We start from the raw sequence: 27,974 nt of genomic DNA, 5'->3' as shown, positions 1-27,974 counted from the left end.
GGTCCGAGCCAGGGCCGGACGTTTATCTCACCAGAGCCATTGGGTCCAATGATGGCGGTGAACCTCTGAAATGGTCCGATAATCTGTCGACCCTTGTACGATTTAAAATTCTCGATCTCAATCAATTTCAGGAAACCCATGACGGGGACGCTCGCGTAGGTAAGGCCCTGCCTTACGCCCGAGAACCGAGGTTACCACGCGCGGGAAACACCGCAGTGCAAGCCGGGGGGGGGGGGGGGGGGGTGTTGTATGGTAAATCTCGCGATAATAAAACCAGGCCAAACGGGATTTCCGGCTTTTCACGTCAGCGGCGAGCGAGGGTGGGGTCGTCGATTTGTAGTGACGATTTTGTTGATCAGTTGCCAGGGATCAAGCATGTGACCGGCGTTGGGTCTCCGCCCCCTTTCTTGTAGCTTGGCAACAAGAGTCAACTCTAAAGCCTTATGAGTTGTAAAGGAGTTAGTGCTAGGAGGACTTCGTACTACTCTTGGGATCTGGGAAGGAGCGGAGTCTAAGCCCTGGCTGAGACAAGTCAGAAGTCACAGCCAGGTTATACCCGCTCCCCTTAGGGCCAGTGGGAGACGGAAACTCTACAGTGCCTTTTTTTGTTTGTTTTTTGTGGTTTTTTGTTGTTTTTCGGTTTTGGTGGTTTTTTGGTTTTGGTTTTTTTTTGGGGGGGGGGTTCGCGGTAGGGTCTCGCTTTAGCTCAGGCTGACCTGAAATTCACGATGTAGTCTCAGGGTGGCCTTAAACTCACGGGGATCTTCCTACCTCTGTCTCCCAAGTGTTGGGATTAATGGCGTGCGCCTTTTAGTTTGACCTGCCTGAAGGTTCGGTAGAGGAACTGTAAAGCCTTCTTACCCCCAGGAAAGAATGGAGGGTTGGACTGGAAAGAAAGGAGACCGGTGGGAGGATTCAGAGTTAGGAGATGGGAAATTGGAGGCAGAATGGAGTGTGAAAGGGGAGGGAGTACTCTTAAACAATGTTAGAAACTGGGGAAGGCTGTGCCCTGAAATGCTACCGTTATCTTCTGCCTACCTAGCAGAACTGAGCGACTGCTGCTATAAACCAAGAGCTGACTTGGACCCGAGTCCAACCTAGAAGCTTCAAAATTGGGACTCCTTACAAGGAAAGGTATCTGCGTGAACCCTCAGGAGTCAAGGTCCCTAAGCCAATGCTCCAGCTCCATCCTTTTTTCCCTTCTCCCTCTCCATTCATGTTTCTTTCCCCTATCCCATTCCAACTGCCACATGCCCCTGATACCTTCCCCGTCTTTTCCTCTTCCTCCCTCTCCGTTCACTTTTGTCCGCTTCCCAGAGCCCTTGTTGCCCTTCTTTTTCTCCTATACCCTATGCTTCCGTTCCTCATTTTCAGTCCTTCACCATCTTTTCATCCTCCTACTATCATCGTATATCCGCTCATACTTAGTAGTCCCGGATGTGTACTGAATCTTCAGTGACCTTATGCCAGATGATATAATAGGTGGCCTGGGGTTGGTGCCATTCTCAGACTTACATATGGAAAGGATCTGCTGGCCTCCATAGTAACTATTTTTAGATGGTATCCAAAGGCTCAGTCTAACAAACTCAGAAAGTTTACTTGATATAATGCGATAAGGAAACCGGAAATGAAGTTCAGTTGGGAGAAACGGTCACAATCAGGATGTGAGATGACCAAAGAATAACAATCTCATGTAATTTATAGAAAGCTACGGTACTACTTGAAAAATTAAGACGAAACTTGGAAAGGGGGAGTTAAACTGGAATGCTATCTCACAACATACACATACTACAGTTTAAAATGGATTAAATAAAAATGAGATGGGCATGGAACATGAAGCATTGGAGGTGAAGGATGAGTATAATGAAGTGCTCAGCCTGTAAAGATGGCTAACATCTTTTTTAAAAATCACTTATTGGTTTTTCTATCCCAGGCTGACCTGGAATTCACTATGTAGTCTCAGGGTGGCCAGGAACTCACACCGATCCTCCTACCTCTGCCTCCTGAATGCTGAGATTGAAGGCATGTGCCACCATGCCTGGTTTCTTCTTCTTTTAAATAATAATAAAGTTTGAGGGGCTGGGTAAATGACTCATCAGTTAAAGGTGCCTGTTTGCAAAGCATACTGACCCAGGTTCAGTTCTCCAGTACCCACATAAGGCCAGATGCACATGGTGCTGGGAAGAAGTGACCGGAGTTCTCAGTACTGCAATATCTCTATCACACCTTCCAAGGCTCAGGGTCTAATGCGGAAGAGGTGGCGGAAAGAATGTAAGAGCCAAAGGATGGGTAGGACTCCTTACAACGTGCTCCCCCCAGACACAAAATGGCCTGGATATCCATGATGTCACAGTGCCTGACACTACCTACACAAGACCATCATAATAGGATCATGACATCAAAATAAAAGAGAGACTGATTGAGATGGGGAGAATGGAGTTTCAAAGGGGAAAGTGGGGACAGGGAAGGTATTACGATGGGATAATTTTTATAAACATGGAAATTGTTAATAAAAAAATTTAATTACAATCAATAAAATTTTTAAAATAAAAATAAAAAATTTAAAAAACCAGATGCACAAAGTGGCAGAGGGTTCTGGAGTTCTTTTGTAACAGCAAGAGGCCCTGGTACACCATTTGGTACTGCTTTTTTATTTTTATCAAGTTAGGCTTTGCAAACAAGTGCCTTTAACTGCTGAGCTGTCTCTCCAGTCCTTATTACTTATTTGTGTGTGTGTGTGTGTGTGTGTGTGTGTGTGTGTGTGTACATGCACCAGACGCCGGTGCCACTCTTCATGCCCAGATCACATGGGCAGCTGGAGAATTAATTGAACTTGGGTCAGCAGACTCCACAAGCAAGTGCCTCAGTCTCTGAGCCATCTTCCCACCGCCATCTTCTCTGATTTTTTTCCAAAGTAGGGTCTCATTGTAGCTCAGGCTGACCTAGAATTCACTCTACAGGTTCAAACTCATGGAGATCTTCCTACTTCTGCCTCCTGGGTGCTGAGATTAAGGGCATGCACCACCACACCTGGCCCCATCTTCCTGTTTTAAATTTAATTTATGTATTTATTTTAGAAAGAGAGAGAGAAAAAAAATGGGTGGTCCAGGACCTCCAGCCACTGCAAACTCCAGATGCACGTGGCATCTGGTGCATCTGGCTTACATGGGTATTACGGAATAGAGCCCGGGTCTTTAGGCTTCAAGGCAAGTACCTTATTCTAGCCCAGGCTGACCTGGAATTCACTATGTAGTCTCAGAGTGGCCTTAAACTCACAGTGATCCTACTACTCTGCCTCCCAAGTGCTGGGATTAAAGGTGTGCACCACCACACCCACTGTCTCCTTTTTGTAATGGGCCTTTAGCTTCTGATTTGAAGTCATTCCTTTTTTTTTTTTTTTAAGTTTTTCCAGGTAGTCTCAGAGTGGCCTCGAACTCACAGCGATCCTCCTACCTCTGCCTCCCGAGTGCTGGTATTAAAGGCATGTGCCACCGTGCCTGGTGCAAATATTTAAAATAAAAAAGAATGACTTTAGCAGGGCATAGTGGCAAACTAGAGGAAGCTAAGTATGTTAAATCTTGGAGGGGGGGTATATTAGTTAGTTACTTTTGTGTCGCTGTGACCAGATACCTAATGAAAACAAGAGATTTACTTTGGCTCACAGTTTCAGAGGTTCAGCCATCACAGTGGTGGGGGCATAGCATTGCAGAGAGATTCATGTCATGGTGGACCCAGAAGCAGAGAAGGGCACACCTACTCCCACTAGAACGTAATCTCCACAAGAATTCAGATATTTTACATTATATTTAACAAGATATAAATGACATACAACTATATTTAATGTAAGACATTATAGTATATTTTGCTTTGACCCATATAGGCTTGTTTGAATGTTTGACCCTCAAATTGTGGCACTATTTGAAGAGATAATTAAGGTGTTAGAAGGTTCAGGTTTATTGGTCAGTGTGACTAGGGGCATGTCTTGAAAGACTAAAACTGATTCCCAGGTTCTTTATGAGTACTCTCTTCATGACAGAAGGACACTTCATTGCCACACTATCTTGCCACTAGGATGTCCTAGCCCTGGCCTTAAGGTCAAATTACCATTGCTGGGCTGGAGAGATGGCTTAGTGGTTAAGCGCTTGCCTGTGAAGCCTAAGGACCCCGGTTCGAGGCTCGGTTCCCCAGGTCCCACGTTAGCCAGATGCACAAGGGGGCGCACGCGTCTGGAGTTCGTTTGCAGAGGCTGGAAGCCCTGGCGCGCCCATTCTCTCTCTCACTGTCTATCTGCCTCTTTCTCTCTCTGTCACTCTCAAATAATCAAATAAATAAATAAATAAAAATATTTTAAAAAATACCACTGCTGAAACCACCTGAAAACGTGATCTGAAACAAGTACTTCCACCCTTGGGTTTTTTCTGTTAAATATTTCATCATAGTGACACAAAGATAACTAACATAGTAAATTCTCTCCATGTGTCATTTGTGTGGGGGGGACTGCAATTAGAAAGCAGACATCCAGGGCTGGAGAGATGGCTTAGCTGTTAAGCGCTTGCCTGTGAAGCCTAAGGACCCTGGTTCGAGACTCGGTTCCCCAGGTCCCACGTTAGCCAGATGCACAAGGGAGCGCACGCGTCTGGAGTTCGTTGCAGTGGCTGGAAGCCCTGGCGCGCCCATTCTCTCTCTCCCTCTATCTGTCTTTCTGTGTCTGTCGCTCTCAAATAAATAAATAAATAAAAATATATATTAAAAAAAAAAGAAAGCAGACATCCAGGCATGGTAGTATACATCTTTAATCCCAGCACTCGGGTGAATTCGAGGCCACCTTGAGACTACAGAGAGTGAATTCCAGGTCAACCTGAGCCAGAGTGAGACCCTACCTCAAAAACCCAAAAGAAAGAAAGTAGACATATAAGCTATCACTGAGAATACCTCCACCTTTAGTCACTCTGGTTTTTCTAGATACAAATTTAACAATTCCTTTTAAAAACTAACATCAGTCGGGCATGGTAACACACGCCTTTAATCCCAGCACTCCTGAGGCAGAGGTAGGAGGATCACCATGAGTACGGGGCCACCTTGAGACTACATAGTGAATTCCAGGTCAGCCTGGACTAGAATGAAACCTTAACTCAAAAAAAAAAAAAAAAAAAACCTTAACATCAAACATACATATTACTAACCTCTCAAATTCCTAATATCTAAACATTTCAATGATTTCAATGTTACTTTTGTTGTAGATTTTTTTTTTTTTTTTTTTTTGGTTTTTCGAGGTAGAGTCTCACTGTACTCCAGGCTGACCTGGAATTCACTCTGTATTCTCAGGGTGGCCTCGAATTCACAGTGATCTTCCTACCTCTGCCTCCTGAGTGCTGCAATTAAAGGCATGTGCCACCACGCCTGGCTGTTGTAGGTTTTTAAAAATATATTTTATTTTAAAAACATATGTTTGTGCTGGAGAGATGGCACTTGCCTGTGAAGCCTAAGGACCCTGGTTTGAGGCTCTATTCCCCAGGACCTATGTTAGCCAGATGCACAAGGGGGCGCATGCATCTGAAGTTCTTTTGCAGTGGCTGGAGGCCCTGGCATGCCCATTCTCTCTCTCTCCGTCTCTTTCTACATTTTTTTTAAATTTTTTATTTATTTATTTGAGAGCGACAGACACAGAGAGAAAGACAGATAGAGGGAGAGAGAGAGAATGGGCGCGCCAGGGCTTCCAGCTTCTGCAAACGAACTCCAGACGCTTGCGCCCCCTTGTGCATCTGGCTAACATGGGACCTGGGGAACCGAGCCTCGAACCGGGATCCTTAGGCTTCACAGGCAAGCGCTTAACCGCTAAGCCATCTCTCCCCGTCTCTTTCTATGCCTGTTGCTCTCAAATAAATAAGTAAAAATAAACAAACAAAAAAGCCATATGTTTGTTTGTTTGTTTATTTAAGAGAGGGGGACAGAATGGGCATGCCAGGGCCTCCAGCCACTGCAAAGGAACTCCAGATGCATGTGCCCCCTTGTGCATCTGGCTTATGTGGGTCCTGGAGAATCAAACTGGGATCCTTTGGCTTTTCAGGCAAAGGCCTTAACCATTAAGCCATCTCACCAGCCACTGTAGTCAAACACCAAACACATGTGTCATCTTACGCACATGTGCAGCCTTGCATCACCTTGTGTTTCTGGCTTATGTGTGACCAGGAGAGTCAAACATGGGTCCTTAGGCTTCACAGGCAAGTGCCTTAACTGCTAAGCCATCTCTCCTATTGTAATTGTTTTTGAGATAGGGTCTCACTCTATCTCAGGATGACTTGGAACTCACTTTAGTCTGTACAGACTGGCCATGAACTCATAGCACTACTACCTCAGCCTCTGGAGTGCTGGGATTAAAGACACGCACCACCACACCAGCTTCCCAATGTTATTTTTAAATCTTTTCCTTTGTGTATGTACATGTATATGCAGGTGAACACACCTATGTGAGCATAAGCAGAGGTTAGAGGATGTCGGGTATCTTCCTCTGCCACTCTCCACCCTCATCCCTTATTTCCTTGAGACAGGGTTTCTCACCAAACCTAAAACTAGCTGATCTTTGGCTAGGCTAGGTGACTAGCAAGTCCCAGCAATCCTCCTATCTCCACCACATTGATCACTGGGGTCTCAGGCATGTGCAGCCAACCCTTGCCTTATTATTATTATTATTATTATTATTATTATTTTGGTTTTTCGAGGTAGGGTCTCACTCTAGCCCAGGCTGACCTGGAAGTCACTATGGAGTCTCAGGGTGGCCTCAAACTCACAGCAATCCTCCTACCTCTGCCTCCCGAGTACTGAGATTAAAGACATGCGCCATCACGCCCAGCAACCCTGGCCTTTTTTACACCATTAGGGAGGTGGAAACAGGAGGACCAGAAGTTGAAGGTCATCTTCAGCCACATATTGAGTTTGAGGCCAGCCTGGACTACATGAGACACTTTCACAAAAAAATCCATAGCAAAAAACTGAATCTGATCTGATTCTCAGTGCAATCAGGAATCAGCGGGATTTCCAAGCAGGTGACAGACGGGATCAGATTTCTTTTTTTCTTTTTTTTTTTGTTTTTTGAGGTAGGGTTTCACTCTAGCTCAGGCTGACCTGGATTTCACTCTGTAGTCCCAGGGTGGCCTCAAACTCATGGTGATCCTCTAACCTCTGTCTCCAGAGTGCTGGGATTAAAGGTGTACACCACCACACCCGGCCTAGGTATTTTTTTTTTTTTTGAGGGAGGTGAAGGCTTGTGTGCTCAAAGTGCACTTCCCCAAATATGAAGGAACACAGGCCAATTTAAGCCATCTAGCCTTTCATCTAACTAGTAAATAATAAAAGAAAGTGGGAAATTGTATTTCATGAAAACAAGCTTCTGGTCTGTGTACTGGGTAGGCTAAAGGAAATACTAGTGGAAACTGGAAGGCCTATGTGGAGACCACTGCAGTCATCCAGGAAGATGAGGAAGTAGCCATGACCAGGGCTGTTGTGAAAGGAGTAAGGGAATGGCCGGCTTAAAGACCACCTCCTGGGTTTTTGCCAGAGTAACATGGTGACTGGTGCTGCCACTTAACTGAAGTGAGGACAGCTGAGTAGAGCATAATGAGAAAGAGCAAATATAAACCTCTGAAGCTTAGAAAGGAAAGCAGGGGTCAGATCATGAAGAATAGTAGAAATCTGACAAAAAGGGGGGGGCGCTTGGATCTTGTCTTGTAAACACTGAGGAGCCAATTGTTTTAAAGCTGCTTTCTGGGACTGGGTAAATGTCAGTGGACAAAGCCAAAGGATCTGGGTTCATGTAAAAGCCTGGGGCACTGTGGCAGGCATCTGTAATCTCAGTGCACCTTTCACAAGAAAGGGAGTCGGAGGAGACAAGAGGATTTCCCAGAAGCTCAAGGGCAAGGGAGCCTGACAAATGCAGAGGTGAAAATGAGACCCTGTCTCAAAGGAGGAGGAAAGCAAGAACTGACATGCAGTCTTCTGGTCTCCACACACATGCCATGACTGCACTCACACATCTAAGCATTCGCATCTAAGCATGCACACACGCACTGGTAGTTTGCTTGTAAATGTGCCCCCACCCCCTAGCCTCAGGTCTTTTTTTTGTTTGTTTGTTTCAAGCAGAGACACATAGAAGAAAGAATGGGCACACCAGGACCTCCAGCCACTGCAAATGAACTCCAAATCTATGCATCACTGCATCTGGCTTTCCATGGGAAATCAAACCCAGGTCATTAGGCATTGCAGCAAGCAAGCACTTTAACCACAGAGCCATCTCTCCAGCCTGCCTCAGATACAAATGTTTGGTTTTTCAAGGTAGGGTCTAGCTGTAGCCCAGGCTGATCTGAAAATCACTATAGAGTCTCAGGGTGACAGTGAACTCACTGCAATTCTCCTACTTCTGCCTCACCACCATACCCACCTTCAGATAGTTTTGATTAAGCTTCCTACTTAGTCTCCAGCAGGTGAGGTGTATCACTGAGGGCAGTTCTTGTATCCAGCCCTAAGGTATGTTTTGAGCCAACGTGAGTTCTGGCTGTTAATTCTTTCTCTGTGTTATGTATGTATGATGAATTGAACCAGCTTCTTCCACCACAATAAAGACTCCACTGGAAACCTGAAATAAACTCTTTCCTCCCACTGCTGCTTCTAGTCAGGTGTTTGTCCCAACAGCTAACTACAACACACACAAAGCTGCTTTCCCAAGTTTTCCTTTCCTTCTTTATTATTTTTATTTTTTTACTTTTTTGGTTATTTGAGGAAGGGTCTCACTCTGGCCCAGGCTGACCTGAAATTAATTATGTAGTCTCAGGGTGGCCTCGAACTCATGGAGATCCTCCTACCTCTGCTTCCTGCGTGCTGGGATTAAAGGTATGCACCACCATGCCCAGCCTTTTTTTTTTTAATTTTTCATTTATTTAAGAGAGAAAGAGGGAAACAGATTGTAGCAGACAGCTTCAGGTTTGCTGAAATGAACTTCAAGATCAGGCACAGTTATGGAGGAAGGGATATTTATTGAAGCCTGCAGATCCAGGAGAAGTTCCATAATGGCAGAAGAAGCTGGCCTGTCTTCACAGGACCAAGCAGAGAGAGAGAGAAGTACAAGCCTAAAGGTCAAAAGCCACAGCACACTTCAGGAACTCCAGCTAGGCACACTTTGCATATCTTTAGATTGAAATCTGAAACCCACCATCACACCTTAAGATCCACCCAGTGATACTTCCTCCAGCCAGGTGGCTACAGATGCAAACTACAAACAAATAAACAACTGCATATATTGGGGGCCATCTATTCTATTCAAACCACCACATTCCGTCCCTGGCTCCTAAAAGATTTATAACCATCACACGTTGTAAATTGTACTCAGTTCAATTTCAAAGGTCCCCACAGTCAACCAATTTAAGATATTAAAACCTGTAAAAATCAAACAAGTTAAACATTTCTAACATATAAAGACACAGAGTAAACATTTTCAACTGGTATAAGGAATAGCAAGGAGAGACTAAAACAATGCAAACTCAACCACCATCAAACAAACATCAAACTTCTGCAGTTCAAGTCCAATACAACCAGAGACTGACAGTCTCCAGATTTTCCAATTCTGCCCCTCCAGCTGGGCAGAGTAGCCAGGGAACACTTCCATCTCAGGCCAACAATGTGCTCTATGGTAGCACTTGCATAGTCCTGGTATATCCAAAACATCTTGAGGTCTTCATGCAAACCATGGTCCATCTTCCAAAGGCTCTTTCAGCCTATCTAGGGAATCAAGCCCTGCCTCATGCTGCATCTCAGCAGAAGCTCCTGGAACCATGTGCAATTCATGACCACTCCTCATATCTTCCATGCTTCTGAATCCAATACCAAGTGTACAGGACACAGCCATACTCTTAATTCAGTGACAAAATGAATCCTAACCAGGAAAAGCAGATTTCTTCTCCAATCAACTCTTTCCAAAAGAGTTTACATTCTATGATAGTCTTTCCTCAGGCATAGTTTTCATTGTTTTAATGTAAAGCAATTGGACCATCTTCCTTAAGATTGCTTATGTGTTGACAATAGCAGCTTTAGTAATCTAAAGCCAGTCTCTGCCAGTAAATTTAACTTGCTTAAAATTTTCCAGCTTAAAATCTTAAATTTCTCAGTCCAATATCTCTAGCCAAGCATATGAGTCCATAACAAATGTAACCTTGATCAAACTCTCTGGGCCTCAGCAGCAGAATACACCCAGCCCTTATGTCAGTAGACCAGTTCCAACAAAGTCCTCTGTAGTCTTTCCTTCCCCTTAGAAAGCTCATAAGTTAAGCCTCAAAGTTCAATGCTGTCTGCACTTAGCATTCTCAAACTCTGATCAGAATAGCCCATAAAACATGGCTTACCACTCCAGAAGGCATCTTCAGTTGTAAGCACCATATCCATGCCCATTCCTCCAAAACAAAGGTTCCAAAAGATCAACATCCACATGGTCAGGTTCATCTCAGTCCACTCCTCGGTACCAAGTTCTATAGCAGACAGCTTCAGGTTCACTGAGATGAACTTCCAGACCAGGCACAGTTATGGAGGAAGGGATATTTATTGAAGCCTATAGATCCAGGGGAAGTTCTTAAATGGCAGAAGAAGCTGGCCTGCCTTCACAGGACCAAGCAGAGAGAGAGAGAGAGAGAGAGAGAGAAAAAGAAGTACAAGCCTAAAGGTCAAAAGCCACAGCACACTTCAGGAACTCCTGCTAGGCACACTTTACATATCTTTAGATTGAAACCTAAAACCCACCATCACACCTTAAGATCCACCCAGTGACACTGCCTCCAGCCAGGTGACTGCAGATGCAAACTACAAACAAATAAACAATTGAATATATTTGGGGCCATCCATTCAAACCACCACACAGATAATGGCTGCATCAGGGCCTCCTGCCACTGCAAAGGAACTCCAGACACGTGCACCACTTTGTGCACCTGGCTTTACATAGGTACTGGGAAATTTAGCCCAGGCTATCAAGCTTTACAAGCAAGTATCTTTAACTGCTGAGCTATCTTGCCAGCCCCAAAGTTGTTCTTTCTATCTATCTTTCTTTCTTTTTTTGAGTAGGGTTTCACTCTAGCCCAGGCTGACCTGGAACTCACTATGTAGTCTCCAAGTGGCCTCAAACTCACAGTGATCCTTCTACCTCTGCCTCCTGAATGCTGGGATTAAAGGTGTGCACCACCACTCCCGGCTTATTTTTACTTTTGTCTCCAGAAAAAGGAAGGTGGAAGGAGGGGCTGGCTCAATGATTAAAGGCGCTTGCTTGCAAAACCTGCTAGCATGGGTTTAATTCCCCAGTACGCACATAAGGCTAAACTGGCATTTGTTTGCAGTGGCAAGAGACCCTGACATGAATACACTTGCATACACACACACACACACACATACACACACACACACACACACACACACTAGCTGGGTGTGGTATTGCATGCCTTCACCCTGCACACAGGAAGCAGAGGTAGGATTGCTGTGTGTTTGAGGCTACTCTAAGACTACATGATGAATTCTAGGTCAGCTTGGGCTAGAGCAAGGCCCTAACACAATAAATAAATAAGAAGTGGAAGAAAAGCTGGATATGGTAGTTCATACCTATAATACTGGCACTGGGAGACTGAAGTAGGAGAATCACCATGAGTCTGAGACCAGCACAAGGATGCAGGTTAGCCTGGGCTAGTGTGAGACCCTGGCTCAAGAAAAAAATGAGGGACTAATGCCCTGAGCTTGACTTCTGACCTTCACATGTGCACCCATATACACATATACACACAAATAAAAATGTTAACAAAGAACTTGAAAAATACAATTAAAAGAAAACCATCCAGGCATGGTGGCACATACCTTTAATTTCAACACTTGGGATGCAGAGGTAGCAGGATTGCTGTGAATTCCAGGTCAGCCTGGGCTAGAGTGCAAGCCTACCTCAAAAAAAGAAAGAAAGAAAGATAGATAGAAAGAAAAACTCTGATGTAATGAGGGGTCTACTTCAGGTAGACTCAGATTTAGAAAACGCCAAGCAATCAACCTTTCAACCATTTAAAACACTATTTTTATTTATCTATTAATTTGAGAGAGAAAGAGGGAGGGTGAGAGAGAGAATGGATGCTCTAGGACCTCTAGCCACTGTAAACAAACACACGAGCCACCTTGTGCATCGGGCTTACGTGTGTTCTAGGGAATCAAACCTGAGTCCTTAGGCTTCACAGGCAAGTGCCTTAACAGCTAAGCCATCTATCCAGCCCCATTTATTATTTTTAAATATTTTTAAAGTTTTTTTTTAAAATTATTTACCTATTGGCAAGCAGAGAGAGATAGAAGACAGACAGAGAGCTAGAATGGGCACACTAGGGCCTCCAGCCACTGCAAATGAACTCCAGGTGCATGCACCACCTTGTGCATCTGGCCATATGTGGGTACTGAGAAATCGAACCCAGGTTGTTAGGCTTTGCAGGCAAGCACCTTAACCACTAAGCCACCGCTCCAGTCCAGCACTATTTTATATATAACTTCAATTTCCTTAAGTTTGTGGTTGTATTACATTTCTTTGAAGAGACTATAACCCAGGTTAAATCCAGCTCTTCACAGACTAAGTATCTATACTTGTGCAATTAAAGTCATGGAAAGGGCTAGGTAACCCCAGCACTTGGAAGGCAGCTGTGCTCACCACTATACTACCAATGCCTAGCACTTGGGAGGTAGAGGTAAGAAGATCGCCATGAGTTTTTGGTTAGCCCGAGACTACACAGTGAATTCCAGGTCAGTCTAGGCTAGAGTGAGGCCCTACCTTGACAAAACAAAAATAATAAAGTCATGGAAAAAAAAACACAAACAAGCTGGACAGTCATTCCTCCTGAAAGTCCATAATCATAAATGATATTGAGATAGAAGACTAATACCTAGATTGTTAATGGAAATAAGATGCTTAACATAGAACAATTGGAAGTCTTAGATAGCCTGTCTTTGGAATTAGTCATAGCAAACTTTTAAAAAGTGAATCCAGCCGGGCATGTTGGCGTACGCCTTTAATCCCAGCACTTGAGAGACAGAAGTAGGAAGACTGCTGTGAGTTCAAGGCCACCCTGAGACTATGTAGTGAATTCCAGCTCAGCCTGGGCTAGGACAAGACCCTGCCTCAAAAATAAAGTGAATGCACGACTGGAGAAATGGCCCAGTGGTTAAGGTGCTTGCTTGCGAAGCCTAATGACCTGGGTTCAATTCCCCAGTACCCACATAAAGGCAGATGCACAAAGTGGTGCATGATTCTGGAGTTTGTTTTCAATGGCTGGAAGCTCTGGAGCACCCATTCATTCTTTCTCTTCTTGCAAATAAATATATTTTTAAGTGAATACAAGCTGGGTATGGTGGTGCACACCTTTAATTCTAGCACTTGTGAGGCAGAGGTAGGAGGATCACTGTGAATTCAAGGCCATCCTGAGACTATGTAGTGAATTCCAGGTCAGTCTGTGCTAGAGTGAAACCCTACCTTGAAAAAAAAAAAGTGAATCCAGGGCTGGAGAGATGGCTTAGTGGTTAAGGCATGTGCCAACAAAGCCAAAAGACCCAGGTTCAACTCCCCAGGACCCACATAAACCAGATGCACAAGGTAGCACATGTGTCTGGAGTTCATTTGCAGCAGCTGGAGGCCCTGATGTGCCCATTCTCTATCTGTTTCTTTGTCCCTCTCTTTCTCGAATGAATAAAAATATTTTTTTAAGTGAATCCAAAGCTGGGCATGGTGGTGCATGCCTTTAATCCCAGCACATAGGAGGCAGAGGTAGGTAGACTGCGTGAGTTTGAGACCTCCCTGAGACTACAAAGTGAATTCTTCCAAGTCAGCTTGGGCTAGAGAACAAGACCCTATCTCAAAAAAAAAAAAAAAAAAAAAAAAAAAGATAAAGTGAATCCAAAGTACAGTTCTTTGCAAACTTCTACATTTCCAAGAGTCTTGTTGCAGATGCCTCCCTGCTTCTGGAACTTAGGCACGAAGCACTGTGAAACAGGCTGAGTTCATTTGGGCACATGGGAGCCAAAGGACATCAGAACAATGAGGAAAAGACCTTGTAGGGCTTTGTGAGAAATGTGAGAACAGTTTAGCTACTGACCTCAGGCAAAACCTCATGGAGCAAATTTATGGAACACACACACACATACATAGACTTTTGCCAAATCTTTTTTTGTTTGTTTTTTCGAGGTACAGTTTCACTGTAGCCAAGGCTGACCTGGAATTCACTATGTAGTCTCAGGGTGGCCTCGAACTCTCTGTGATCCTCCTACTTTTGTCCCGTGAGTGCTGGAATTAAAGGCATGCACCTCGATACCAAGCTAAAATCTTGTTTTTGTTTTTCTAAATATTCTTTTTATTTATTTATTTGAGAGAGGGAAAGAGGCTGAGAGAGAATGGGCCCACCAGGGCTTCCAGCTACTGCAAACAAACACCAGATGAGTGTGCCACCTTGTGCATCTGGCTTACGTGGGTCCTGGGGAATTGAACCTAGGTCCTTTGGCTTTGCAGGCAAGCACCTTAACCGCTGAGCCATCTCTCCAGCCCTAAATCTTGTTTGTAATTCCTGCTATTTTTACTAGAACTGTAGGTAGCATTTAATGTTAATGCATTAATTTTTACCTCAAGTAAGATTGAATCATTAGCACACATTAAATAAATGTGCACATGTATACCTCGCTCCTTGAATCTGTTATTTTTTGTTGTTGTTGATTTGTCTCACTCTAGCCCAGGCTGATCTGGAATTCACTATGTAGTCTCAGGGTGGCTTCGAACTCACAGCGATCCTCCTACCAATGCCTCCTGAGTGTTGGGAATAAAGGCCTGCGCCACCACACCCGCTCACTCCTTTTTTGTTGTTGTTGTTGTTTTAATTTTTTTCATTAACAACTTCCATGATTGTAAACAATATCCCATGGTAATGTTCTCCCTCCCCCCACTTTCCCCTTTGAAACTCCATTCTCCATCATATTTCCTCCTCCTCTCAATCAGTCTCTTTTATTTTTTTTAATGTTTTTAAATTTTTATTTATTTATTTGAGAGCGACAGACACAGAGAGAAAGACAGAGAGAGGGAGAGAGAGAGAATGGGCGCACCAGGGCTTCCAGCCTCTGCAAACGAACTCCAGACGCTTGCGCCCCCTTGTGCATCTGGCTAACGTGGGACCTGGGGAACCGAGCCTCGAACCGGGGTCCTTAGGCTTCACAGGCAAGCGCTTAACTGCTAAGGCATCTCTCCAGCCCCAGTCTCTTTTATTTTGATGTCATCATCTTTTCCTCCTATTATGATGGTCTTGTGTAGGTAGTGTCAGGCACTATGAGGTCATGGATATCCAGGCCATTTTGTGTCTGGAGGAGGACATTGTAAGGAGTCCTACCCTTCCTTTGGCTCACATTCTTTCTGTCACCTCTTCCGCAATGGACCTGAGCCTTGGAAGGTGTGATAGAGATACTGCAGTGCTGAGCACTCCTCTGTTCCTTTATTCTTTTTTTTAATTTTTATTAGCATTTTCCATGATTATAAAAAGTTCCTTTAGTCTTAAGTTTGACATCCAGTTTGGGCATATAAAAATGCTGACTAATATGCTCCTAAGAAATATATGGGCTACTGGCATCTATTTAAAACAAATACTGAAGCGAGGGTAGAGTCCTGGGAGATGCAAGAGACATCCAGGCCTGTGAACCTACACTTCAAGTCTGTCAAGTTAATTGAAAACATGGAATCAGAGAAGGGTAAATGATGAATTATGAGATTAATTTTAGGGAGTTATGGTCCAGAAGGCAGGCAAGAGGGGGAGGGGAGACAGAGAAAAATCTCTCTCACATAAGGTTCTGGGCACACACACGTGGAAAGCAAAGCTGGACAGCCCAAGCCAAAAGATCTGCCTTGCATTGGGGTCAGAGTCTGAGAGAATACGAGGCTGAGCTTAAAGAGAAAGGCACCCTTGTAGCAAAATATGAGAGCATCTAGACAAAAAGAAATCCTCCCCCTTTCCAGTCTGGCCAGAAGACTGAGATCAACCTCACATATGGAGTCAAGCCAGAGGGTTAAAGGAGCCAAGAGCTTACAAAAGGGGCCAAGAGGGCTGGAGAGATGGCTTAGTGGTTAAGGCATTTGTCTGCAAAGCCAAAGGACCCAAGTTTGATTATCCAGGACCTACGTTAGCCAGATACACAAGGGGGCACGTGCATCTGGAATTTGCAGTGTCTGGAGGCCCTGGCACGCCCATTCTCTCTCTCTCTGGCAAATAAATAAATAATTTAGGAGCCAGGCGTGGTGGCACACACCTTTAATCCCAGCACTTGGGAGGCAGAGGTAGGAGGATTGCCATGAGTTTGAGGCCACCCTGAGACTCCATAGTGAATTCCAGGTCAACCTGGGCTAGAGTGAGATCCTACCTTGAAAAACCAAATAATAATAATAATAATAATAATAATAATAATAATAATAATAATAATAAATTAAACTAAAACAAAATATTTAAGAACAAAAAGGGGCGCAAGAGGGCCAAGGGCAAAGACTTCTTTTTGAGACAGGATTTAGTTTTGCCAGTGTGTGCACCAGTCTAGCTAGCCCATGAGCTTCCAGATTCTTCTGGCTTCCCACTGACATAGACACAGGTACCTCAGGATCACAGATGAATGTACCACTTTGACCAGCTTGATGTAGATGCTGGGGAATTGAACTCTGGCTGGCAGACTTGCAAGTGTGCGCTTTAACTGCTGAGCTATCCGCCCCCTCCCCCAGCCCTTTAAATATTTGGTTTTTTTGAGGCAGGGTTTCACTCTAGTCCAGGCTGACCTGGAATTCACTATGGAGTCTCAGGGTGGCCTCGAACTCATGGCAATCCTATTACCTCTGCCTCCCAAGTGCCGGGATTAAAGGTGTGAGCCACTGTGCCTGGCCCTTAAAACAAGGTTTTAAGCTGAAGAGTGCCATGGTTCAATTTGCTGTCAACAAGAACCCTGTGGTAGCCAGGACAGGGTAGAGAGGGTAACAGTGGAAGAGTGGAAGCTGGGAAGATTGCCTGGCATTAGAATGTGAGGCCTGGTTTAGGGTGGTGGCAAAAGAACTGGAGGACTGATATGAAACATCTCAGGAAGTAAAATGAGAAGTTGTAACTAGAGAGGTCCTTAAGGAAAAAAAGAATGGAGGTAGGTTACAGTGAAGGACAGTGGTCAGTACTGATGGGCTATTCCATATTCTCCTTGCTCCAGATGTATAGGGCAGACATTTTGTCAGATCCCAAGGAGATGACAGCCACTGAAGCTAGAAGAAATCGAGAAAGAAATAGACAAAGCCGATTCTTCAGTGTGTGGAAGAGAGCCATGGGGGTAAGTAGGTAATAGGAGCTATTTTACAGGACTGGGGCCACTTCACTCTTGTGCCTAGAAAGGAATGTAGCAATGCCCATCATAGCCTTTGCCCTGATCCAGACAGGCCCTAGGGCTGGAAAAGAAGGGGCTGGGGAACCTACCTCACAGGTCTGAGCAGGGCTTGGGAAATAAGATAAAATAAAACACAGGAGAGGGAATGAGATGAAAGGTGGCTCTTCTCCGGTCACCTCCAGGCCATGTGGTCTGGTTCTTGAGACAGGCAACGTGGAGGCACAGAAAAGTATTAGAAATATTTGGGACATTGCATATACTGAAGGGATTTATGTAAGGCTAAATGTGATACTCTTGTATTAGTACTTTTTAATTTTTGTATATTTTGTTTGTTTTTTCAAGGTAGGGTCCAGGCTGACCTGGAATTCACTATGTAGTCTCAGGGTGGCCTCAAACCCATAGCAATCCTCCTACCTCTGCACCCCCCCACCCCCAAGTGCTGGGATTAAAGACATGTATCACCACGCCTGGCTTATATTTGGTTTATAAAGCAGGTTCTTGCTCTAGTCCAGGCTGACCTGGAATTCACGATGTAGTTTCAGGCTGGCCTTGAATGCACAACAATCCTCACACCTCAGCTTCCCAGTCCTGGGATTAAAGGCGTGTGCCACCATGCCTGGCAGAGAGAATGGGCACTCCGGGGACTCTAGCCACTGAAAATGAACTCCAGAAGCATGTGCCACCTTGTGCATCTGGTTTCACGTGGGTACTGGGGAATTGAAACTGTAACAGGGTACTAAGGGGACAGGAAAGTTCTTGCACCCCAAATCCTAGGTTCATTTGTAATTTTAATCAAAGAATTGAATAAAAAAACTGAGAACAATAATTATACTTATTGAGGGAAGTAGAGCCAAGGAAAGGCACCCATGTGGCTAGAGATCCCACATGGAGGGCCTGGGAAAAAAAGCATGGAAAGAAAATTCAAGGAGCTCCTGCCATGTGGGGAGCTGGAGAGGATAAAGAACCCATGTGGAAAGTAGGGGCTAGGGCCTGGGCCGAGCCAGCCCAGGCCCAGCCAAAGGAAAAACTCACCCACAGCTGGAAGTTCCCAAGTGATCAGTTTGCCTTCCCCTTGCAAAGGTATTTATGACCTTATGGGGGTGGGCTGTCTTCTGGCTCAGGTGAATCGGAGGGCCAGCTGGTTGATTAGGGCTAGGAGCTATCTCAGGAAGAAGTTAGAGACTGAACTTGACCAACCACAATGTTTAAATCTTGTGAAAGACCTCCCTCCCAGAAAGGTCCTGGTTGTTTGTGGAAAAACAGGTCTAGAAGAGATAAGGTAGGCAAGAGATAAGAAGTCAGAACATCTTGGATTTCTAGCAAGTACAAACTTTCCTGCCCTTTTCACCTTCAAGGGTCCAGTCAACCCCTCCTCAAATCTGGGTCCTTTGACTTTGCAGGCAAGCACCTTAACTGCTCAGTCTTGAACACCTTTGCTTCCTAAATTCTGGGATTAAAGGGTGGGGTCCTGGACTGTATAAAAAAGAAAAGAAAATTGCAAGGCATGGTGGTGCACACCTTTAATCCCAGAACTCAAGAGGCAGAGGTAGAAGGTTGGCCATGAGTTCAAGGCCACCCTGAGACTACACAGTGTATTCCAGGCCAGCCTGGACCTCCCACCTCAGTTTTTTGACTCAATGTCAAAGTCTCTCACATACATTCCCAGAGGACAAGCCTAGTTCCTATCACGTTTACAATACTAACCATCACAACTGTTAACTAGGCTGAGGAACCGACTGAAGGGACACTTACCCTTACTAAAAACTATTTCCTTTTGTACAGCTTGAAATGTTTTAAGTGAATTATAATGAAAAAGAAAATATTAATAGTTTAAGAAATAAAAGTCGGGTGTGGTGGTACATGCCTTTAATCCCAGCATTTGGGAGACTGAGGTAGGAGGATCAACTTTAGTTCAAGGCCAGCCTGAGACTACATAGTGATTTCCAGGTTAACCTGGATTAGAATGAGACCCTAACTCATCCCCCCAAAAAATAAAAAAATAAAAATTTTTAAAGGGAGGAAAGATTGTTTCAAAGGGAGGGAATAGTTTGAGCATAGGATATGGGTTCAAAACAGCCAAAGATGTAGGAGGAGCTGAAAGCACAACTCTCAAGGCTGAGAGTGGAGAGAGGATAAAGAGATAAAGGCAGAAGAGACAGAGGCTAGACCACAGAGGTACTTATAAGCAATGTTCAGAGATTGCAACTTTATTCAGTAGGTCCTAGAGAGCTGTAGAATTTGGAAAATTTTAAGTACTGATTAAGAGCACTCCTCACCCTATGCTGAGCCCCTTCCCTGATTTAGCTCCTGTCTTTGAGATCCAGGTGGATGTTGAAGCCCTCAACTGTCAGGTGGAAGAGCGAAAGCATCAAGAGGCAATGGAACCAAGAAAGGATATGGTTTATGGTAAACACTCAAGGCCAGGGACCAAACAGAGGGTAAACCAGAGATTGGACTGAGGTAGGGCAGTTCTGCCTCTGAGTGGGTCCTGAGGTCCTGGGATGAAGACAAACTAGAGAGCCCTTGGGAGATATATCCCTCCTGTGGTGCTTTCAACATGGTCCTGCCCTTCACCCACAGGTGCCAAGAATGTGCGCTATGACCCGGTAGCACCGATGGTAGAGAAGAAAGAGGCAGACCAGACATATCAGTTTCCCAAGAGAGCACAGGATTTGCTGCAGCAGCAGCAGCACAGATTGTTCAATAATCAACCTGAATCCAACCTTTGGAATCCAGGAAAATTCCAGGAGTTTCCAACCCCTCTCAGTAACAGTGGTCTATGCAATGGCCCATCCAGAAGGCAATGCTTCCTTGGGAAGGACCAGAACAGGGCCTCACACATGACAGTGCAAAAGGAGCACTTACCGTCTAACCTGGAGAAGCAGCTACAGGAGCAAAAGGAAATCATAGAAGAAGAGATACGTGCAGGTAAGTAGCTGGGCCCTCTGGACTGAGACCCAAGGCCTAGCAGAGAGCTCACCTGATCTGGGGACAGCACCTAGGAGACCATTACCTGTGTGGTGGGGTAGTTACACATACGGCTAAAGTTGAAAGGTTACATAGACTTTACAGGCCCTAACTTCCTTCTACAACTGTCAGTGAAGCCATCATTCATGCCTATCCTGGTATTGTTACCTGGGGCAGCATAGCATATACACACCCCTAATAGTTCTGCTGCTTACTAACTGCTTTGTTCCTTTTCTTTTCTCTTTCTTTTGGTGTTAGGGTTTGACTCTAGCCCAGGCTGACCTGGAATTCACACTGTAGTTTTAGGGTGGCCTCGAACTCGCAGTTTTCCTATCTCTGCCTTGAGAGTGCTGGGATTAAAAGCATGCCACCACACCCAGCCAGTTTCTTTTTCTTCCTCCGTTTCCTCCTCCTTTCTTCTTCCTCTTTGTAGTCTTCCTTCTTTACTTTTGGTTTTCCGTGGTAGGGTCTCAATCTAGCCCAGACTGACCTGGAATTCACTACGTAGTGTCAGGCTGGCCTTAGACGCAGAGATCCTCACCACACCTGGCTGCTCTTTTTTGTATTTAGACAGGGTCTTGTTGTGTAGCCCAGGTTGGCCTTGAGCTCAATAATACTCCTGAATGCTGAGGTTATAGGCATGTGCCACCATACCAGCTCAGTTTTTAACTCTTTAAAATAGCGATTAAGGCCAGGCGTGGTGGTGCACGCCTTTAATCTCAGCACTTGGGAGGCAGAGGTAGGAGGATTGCCGTGAGTTTGAGGTCACCCTGAGACTACATAGTGAATTCCAGGTCAGCCTACAGTGAGACCCTACCTCAAAAAAAAAAGTAGTGATTAGGGGCTGGAAAGATGGCTGAGCAGTTAAACGTGCATGCCTGCAAAGCCTGATGACTGAGGTTCAATTCCCCAGTACCTATATAACCCTAGATGCACAGTGACCAATGCATCTGGAGTTTGTTTAGTGGTGAGAGGCCCTGCCATGTCTGTGTCCATGCTTACATGCTCTCCGCTTGCAAATAAATAAATATTTTTAAGATACAGATTAATTCCATATCATATGAGGCAGCTATGATTAATATGATACTGTCTGGCCATGTCCTTCTTTTCCATTAGAGAAACCTTTCCAAGGCAAGAACTTACAGTTTACCCTTGAAATCACCTGTGTCTGACAGGTCCTAAGAACAGCATGATCAGTGTGAGGCTAGATTGGGGAAAAAAAAAGTTAGTAAATTTGCTTGTGCTATGCCCTAAGCTGACGTCCCATTTTGCTCTTTATCTCTGTATATAAAATATACTTCAGGGAGCACCTCCTCCTAGAAGCCTTCTCACCCACCAGGTATTTTTTTTTTGTTTGTTTGTTGTTTGTTTTTGGTGTTTGGGATAGAACTCAGAGCCTCATACATGCTCTGTCACTGAACTACACCCTCAACCTGCAAAGCCTTTAGTATGCTTTTTTCAAAAAAAAAAAATGTTTATTTTTATTTATTTATTTGAGAGCCACAGATAGATGGAGAGAGAATAGGCATGCCAGGGCCTCCAGCCTCTGCAAACGAACTTCAGATGCATGTGCCACCTTGTGCATCTGGCTTACGTGGGTCCTAGGGAATCGAGCCTAGAACCTGGGTCCTTAGGCTTCACAGGCAAGTGCTTTACCACTAAGCCATCTCTCCAGCCCTTTGTCTGTTTTTCTGAGGGATGGTCTCGCTCTAGTCCAAGGTGACCTGGAATCACTATGTAGTCTCAGGCAGGTTTTGGACTCACAGCAATCCTACCTCTGCCTCCCGAGTGCTGGGATTAAAAGTGTGCACCACCATGGCCGGCACCTTAAAAAAAATGGGCTGGAGAGATGGCTCAGTGGTTAAGGCATTTCCCTGCAAAGCCGAAGGACCCCGGTTTGATTCTACAGGATCCACATAAGCCAGATGCACAAGGGGGACACATGTACCTGGAGTTTGTTTGCAGTGGCCGAAGGCCCTGGTGCACCCATTTTCTCTTTCCCTCTCTCTCTGCCTCTTTCTCCCTCAAGTAAACAAATTAAAATTTTAAAAAATTGAGGTAGGTTTTTATGTAGCCCAGGCTGGCCTCAAAGCTTGCTATTTGGCCAAAATAACCTTAAACTCTTGATCCTACTTGCCTCCACATCCCACATGCTATAATTAGTGGTGTGCACTAACTACCACAACTAGCTAGACAGGGAGTTCACTGAGACAGGAACTAATTCTGTGGTGGCTTTTGAGGCTAACACATGACTCTTAGATTGATGTTTAAAGATAAAATTATTTATCCAAAACCACACATCTCAAAGATGACAAAAGCTCCATTGTGACCCAAGCTGCTGCACTTAGGCTATCCTTAGCCCAAAAAGTAGTTCCTTCCACATCACTGGAACTTCAACATTAGCCCCCTCTCAAACATAAACAAATATATACAAAATGTTTTAAGCAAATGGCTAATAAGTGAGTCAAGAATGAGGATTAAGTGTGGCGGTGCATGCCTTTAATCCCAGCACTTGGGAGGTAAAGGTAGGAGGATCACTGTGAGCTCAAGGCCACCCTGAGACTACATAATGAATTCCAGATCAGCCTGAGCTAGAGTGAGACCCTACCTTGAAAAACCAAAAAAAAAAAAAAAAAAAAAAGATCGAGGATTGGAGCAGGTCAGTACAGTGTCCTGGTCATATTTCTCTGTATAGATTTGCTCAGTGAACAGCTACGCCTAGCCGCAGACACACGGGCCGCTGAGCTGGCCAGATTGGAGGAGTCTTGTCGTGCAGCCCTGAGAACTGCCATGGCCAATGCCAACAGAGCCCAGGTACACCCTAAAACACACAATTCACTGAGCCCTCCCCAATTCCATAAATAAAGCCCAGGGGAACTTTAGCCACTCTCCTCATACCCCTTTTCAAATCAACATTAGAATTTTCAGCTACCTGGGGACTCCCACCTGAGATCCTTCTTAGGGCACAAGTCATCCCTCTCCTCATCTCCTGATACAGGATGGCTTAAGAAATAGAACACTGCCCTTTCATGCCCAGCCTCAGGCCTCCCTGAATGCAGAGAAATTCCCTGTAATTCTTTTTAAATTTTTTTGTTTTATGTTTATTTACTTATTTGAAAGTGACAGACAGAGGCGGAGAAAGAATGGGCACGCCAGGGCCTCCAGCCACTGCAAATGAACTCCAGACTCATGCGTCCCCTTGTGCATCTGGCTAATGTGGGTCCTGGGGAATCGAGCCTCGAACCAGGGTCCTCAGGCTTCACAGGCAAGCGCTTAACCGCTAAGCCATCTCTTCAGCTCCAATTTCCCTGTAATTCTACTCCTCTCTTCCACACTCCTTTATATCCTTAGTGCCATTAAGAGGCCATGCAGTGTCTCCTCTGTATTTTCCATATTTCTGCAACTGAGTTCCCAAGGTTGGGCACCCAAATACTTACATTTGGGGACCCCACTAGGCAGCTAAGCAGGCTCAGAACAAGCATCGTCAACGTCAGCACCGAGACAATGTCAACCTCACGGAGATCAAGAAAAAACTCACCAGGGAGCTAGTGACTGAAAATTCCCAGGCTGCCCAACACCCCCAAGCTTCCAACCGGGTCCTGCCCTATTGCTGGAAAGGGATGACTTCAGAGCAGCGAGCAGCCATCAGGAAAACCCAGGAAGCACAACGCCAAGAAAAGAAGGAACAGCACCAAGCTGAAAAAGAATTGGATGCTGAGTGGGAAAACCAAACCGTAAAATTAGCTGAAGCAGCCCTGGAGCTAGAAGCACAGGAGAGGGAATTGGGTGCAGAATTTCGAAGGGGGCTAGGCTCCTTCAAACAGGAGCTGGCTAAGGAGCAACAGGCCCAGTGAGTTCTATGGGGTAGCAGTGGGGATGAAGGCCAAGGGAAGAGGGTGGGAAGGAATGGCAAGGGCTAGGGAGAGAGGGAAAGCACATCAGCTGAGGCCTCTGTACTTTCATAGGCACAACTATCTGAATTCGATCATCTACACCAATCAATCTATAGCCCCCTACTACCGACAATTCAACACCACCAGCCGCTGAGCTCAGGATAGACATCTCTCCCTTCTATGAAGCTCACAGATAGCTAGGAGTCAAAGAGAAGAATGCTGTCTACCTCCACCTCTAATCAATCCCCAGTGGGAGAGAGCTAAGCCAATACTCCTACTTTCTATCCTAGGTAATAAAGCTATTTACTAAAATCAAGGCTACGTGTGCAAATATAGCTCAAATAATGTAACGTACTCTCTTCTCCACTCCATCTTTTGGCTCTGAATATCTAACCCTCTCAGCGCCTTCACCTTTCTTCCCCATGTCAGTTCCCCAGGCACATGACACTGCTCACATCCTGTGAGAAAGAGACTTTATTAGGCACAGAGGGTGACTGGTAAGAGTTACAAATGGCTATTAGGTCGACCGCAAGCTGAGAGTAGTTCCCTAGAGAAAAGTGTTGCACAGGTCCCTGTGTTTTCCGGGTTCTCATTTTAAGGCTGCATTCGAATGGCCCCATCCAGCCGGATGACCTCTCCATTGAGGAATGGATTCTCGATTATAGTCTGTACCAGATGAGCATACTCAGCAGGATCACCCAGTCGGCTGGGGAAGGGTACCTGGCTAGCCAAGAAGTTGCGCACCTTCTCTGGGAGGGTGGTCAGCAGTGGGGTGCCAAACAGACCTAGACAAGATAGCCAAAGTCAAAGAGTCACACATGTTTTCATATTTACTTGGTTCATCCTCACCTTAGCCCTACTTCTTTGGTGCTTCTCTGGGGCCCAGAGATGGAGACCTGCTCTTGCTTAGGGGTAGGTACCCCCCACCTCAAAAATGTCCACAGATCCCACCCAATCCCAAGTGTGGCAGGATATGTCTACCTGGAGCAATGGTCATCACACGGATGCCTGTGGGAGCTAGATCCCGAGCAATGGGCAATGTCATGGCCACAATACCCCCTTTGGATGCAGAGTATGCAGCTTGTCCAACCTGGAGAAAGAGTGGAGGTCATAAGTGGGAGAGTCCCATAACTCCTTGAGACATGAGCCCTGTCCCCTCCACACACCTGACCCTCAAAGGCAGCCACACTGGCAGTATTGATGATAACTCCACGTTGGCCCCCCTGGTCTGGTTCATTCTGGCTCATTTCACCAGCAACTAGACGGATCACATTAAAGGTGCCTATGAGATTCACCTGAAGGATGAGTAGACACACAATATAGGTCAGAATTTAAGGGAGAAGCCACCTTTTGTTCCCCCAAAGCTTTGAAAGCACCCTCAGCCAGACACCTCTTATTCCTACCCCTAAGATCATCCAAGTCCTTACATTGAGAACTCGCTGGAAGTCCTCCAAGGTATGAGCCTGTTTCTTCTTTACATTGTATGTTTTAATGGCCACTGCAATACCTGCACAATTGACAGCCACATCCACACGGCCAAACTTTTCTTTTGCTAGAGTCAAAGCTGTCTGCACCTCCTTCTCAGAGGTCACCTTCAAAAAGAGAGAGAGAAAAGGTAGTGATTTCACAACACACATTTTCACCATGAAACCGGCAGGAGAGGTGAAAGATCAGTCCTGGGGTGAGAAAAGAATTGTGTGAGCGAGAGAGGCCAAAAGAAAGAGTTGTGATAAGACTTAGATAGTGGGATGAAGGAGAAAATGTTAGGTATTACACAGCAGTGTTGCAAAATATTTTTCTTTTTTTAAAAAGCTTACAAATTTTAGTATAGATAGAACTTAAGAGAAAGAAGACAGTTCATGCCCAACAGAGGGCATGAAAGCCCAGAACTTAAGGAACAACTGACTTGTAATTCACTCTGTAGTCTAAAGATGACCTCGAACTCACAGCAATCCTCTTACCTTGGCCTCCCAACTGCTGGGATTAAAAGTGTGCATGACCACATCCAGCCTTGAATTTTATTTTATTAATTTATTTGCAAGTGGGGTGGGGGTGGGAAGAATACAGACAGAAATAGAGAGAATGGGCACACCAGGGCCTCTAGCTGCTACAAATCAACTCCAGATACATGTGCCGGTTTGTGCATCTGGCTTTAAATGGGTACTAGGGAATCGAACCCAGGTTGTTAGGCTTTGCAGTCAAGTGTGTTAACCACTAAGCCATCTCTCCAGCCCCTGGAGGCCAGTTTTAGAGTGCATATTGCAGGTGCTCCATAGTGCTGGAACGTTCAGGTCAAAAAGGACAAGGAGAGCCAGGCATGGTGGTGCACACCTTTAATCCCAGCACGAGGGAGGCAGAGGTAGGAGGATCATTGTGAGTTCAAGTTCAAGGCCAGCCTGGAAGTACAGTGAGTTCCAGGTCAGCCTGGGCTAGAATGAGGCCTTACCTAGAAAGAAAGAAAAAAATAAATAAAATGGAAAGGAAAGGACAAGGAGATGGGTTTATTGCCCTGACAGATAACACCCTTATGGGAGGGCCCCTCTCACAGGTTAGGTTCCCACTTGGTGGGTGGTGGTCTCATGTTCATGCTAGGAGAGGTGACTCTACTTACATTGGCCGGTGCAAACATACAGCTGTCTCCTAACCTCTTGGCCTGGGCCTCTCCCCCCGAGTTAGGGAGGTCCATAAGCACAGCCGTGGCCCCCTGACCCACCAGTCGTTCCGCCGTGGCCAGACCAAGGCCCGAGGCTCCTCCAGTTATTACTGCGACCAGGCCCTGTGAAGAGGGGGATGGCGGGGAGAGACGCGGTCAGTCGGTACGGTCCGGACCCCTCCCACCTTTTCACGTGCCCAATCTCCGGGCTTCGGCGAGGCAGCGGCGGCCGGTGACCCAGAGGTGCTTCCTCTCCTCACTGATGAAACTTCCAAGCGAAATGCGAGTGTCAGTCCCAGGGGTCCCTTCCCGTAACCCCACGCGCACATGAAGTGAAGTGTTGACTCTGACTTAGAAAACACAACCGCCGCAAGTCTAGACCCAGAGAAGGGGGAGTCTTTCTCCCGACACCGAGCTTTCCTCCCTAGTTCCGCATGATCCCAGACCGCAGAGAGGGGAACGCGGCACCTAAGAGTCCAAAAAGAAGTCTACCTGCACGCTCCTCCACGCTGCAGCCATTTTGCCCCCACCTCGCCGCTAGAGGGTTGAGGTTCCTGTTTTTTTCCATCCGCGCTCGCTGATTGGCTAAGACGCGAGCCGCTAGTCCTCGCCCACCGGGCGGGACGTCAGGCGCGCCAGGCGTGGGACGTGACCCGCTTGGCTGGGATGCAAAGTGTAGTACAGCGTGACTGGAGACTTTTCACCTAGCGGAAGGGTACAGTGGCAATTGCTCGGGGTCACCACACCCCCTGCGGCCTGCTCTCCAGCTAGTCATTTGGCAGGCAGCCAGCTCCACGGAGGAAAGGAAGGTGAAGATGGAAACTTAAATCCCTTTCTCCTCAGTAAAAGTGTTCAAATGTAAGTGATAATGATTCCTATATGCCACATTCTACACACTGCTGAGGGTACCCAGAGGAATTAGTTAGCTAGTGGAGAGAAAGTATGGCATGCCAGGGCCTCCTGCCCCCTCAAATGAACTGCACATACATGCACCACTTTGTGCATCTGGCTTTATGTGGGTACTGGGGAATTGAACCAAG

The 27,974-nt window shown here is 45.6% G+C and overlaps 3 protein-coding genes across 3 annotated transcripts in view; 1 reads left to right on the top strand and 2 right to left on the bottom strand.

The window, feature by feature from the left end:
- Smc1a (structural maintenance of chromosomes 1A) overlaps window positions 1-221 on the bottom strand; it is a 60,695-nt gene extending 60,474 nt beyond the window's left edge. The window contains exon 1 of the mRNA XM_045140242.1: window positions 32-221. Coding sequence (XP_044996177.1) covers window positions 32-140 — 109 coding nt within the window. The 5' untranslated portion in view covers window positions 141-221. The remainder of the gene's footprint in view (window positions 1-31) is intronic.
- On the top strand, window positions 43-24,562 carry Ribc1 (RIB43A domain with coiled-coils 1). Its single transcript, XM_004670016.2, has 7 exons — window positions 43-159; window positions 17,251-17,367; window positions 19,746-19,827; window positions 20,002-20,349; window positions 23,084-23,202; window positions 23,844-24,238; window positions 24,354-24,562. The coding sequence occupies exons 2-7, from the start codon at window positions 17,251-17,253 to the stop codon at window positions 24,433-24,435; spliced, it is 1,143 nt and encodes a 380-aa protein (XP_004670073.2). The 5' UTR covers window positions 43-159; the 3' UTR covers window positions 24,436-24,562.
- Window positions 24,563-24,737: 175 nt separating this feature from the next.
- On the bottom strand, window positions 24,738-27,522 carry Hsd17b10 (hydroxysteroid 17-beta dehydrogenase 10). The gene is made up of 6 exons (XM_004670031.3): window positions 27,427-27,522; window positions 26,893-27,057; window positions 25,709-25,873; window positions 25,448-25,576; window positions 25,263-25,371; window positions 24,738-25,066 (listed from the first exon to the last, which is right to left on the bottom strand). Exons 1-6 carry the CDS (start codon window positions 27,451-27,453, stop codon window positions 24,876-24,878), a joined length of 786 nt encoding a protein of 261 aa, XP_004670088.1. The 5' UTR covers window positions 27,454-27,522; the 3' UTR covers window positions 24,738-24,875.
- Window positions 27,523-27,974: the final 452 nt, after the last annotated feature.

Source organism: Jaculus jaculus, chromosome X, assembly GCF_020740685.1.
Source record: "Jaculus jaculus isolate mJacJac1 chromosome X, mJacJac1.mat.Y.cur, whole genome shotgun sequence".
Taxonomy (NCBI): domain Eukaryota; kingdom Metazoa; phylum Chordata; class Mammalia; order Rodentia; family Dipodidae; genus Jaculus; species Jaculus jaculus.
The sequence above is the reverse complement of the archived record's forward strand: the minus strand, read 5'-3'. Positions and strand labels throughout refer to the sequence as shown.

Excerpts from the sequence above, each read along its gene's own strand:
- Ribc1 (XM_004670016.2), top strand. The coding sequence starts at position 17,251 with ATGTATAGGGCAGACATTTTGTCAGATCCCAAGGAGATGACAGCCACT. Across the intron at positions 20,350-23,083 it reads AGAAGAAGAGATACGTGCAG|ATTTGCTCAGTGAACAGCTA; the intron begins GTAAGTAGCTGG and ends TTCTCTGTATAG. Across the intron at positions 24,239-24,353 it reads GCTAAGGAGCAACAGGCCCA|GCACAACTATCTGAATTCGA; the intron begins GTGAGTTCTATG and ends GTACTTTCATAG.
- Hsd17b10 (XM_004670031.3), bottom strand. The coding sequence starts at position 27,453 with ATGGCTGCAGCGTGGAGGAGCGTGCAG. Across the intron at positions 25,874-26,892 it reads GTATGTTTGCACCGGCCAAT|GTGACCTCTGAGAAGGAGGT; the intron begins GTAAGTAGAGTC and ends CTCTTTTTGAAG. Across the intron at positions 25,372-25,447 it reads TGGCTGCCTTTGAGGGTCAG|GTTGGACAAGCTGCATACTC; the intron begins GTGTGTGGAGGG and ends CTCTTTCTCCAG.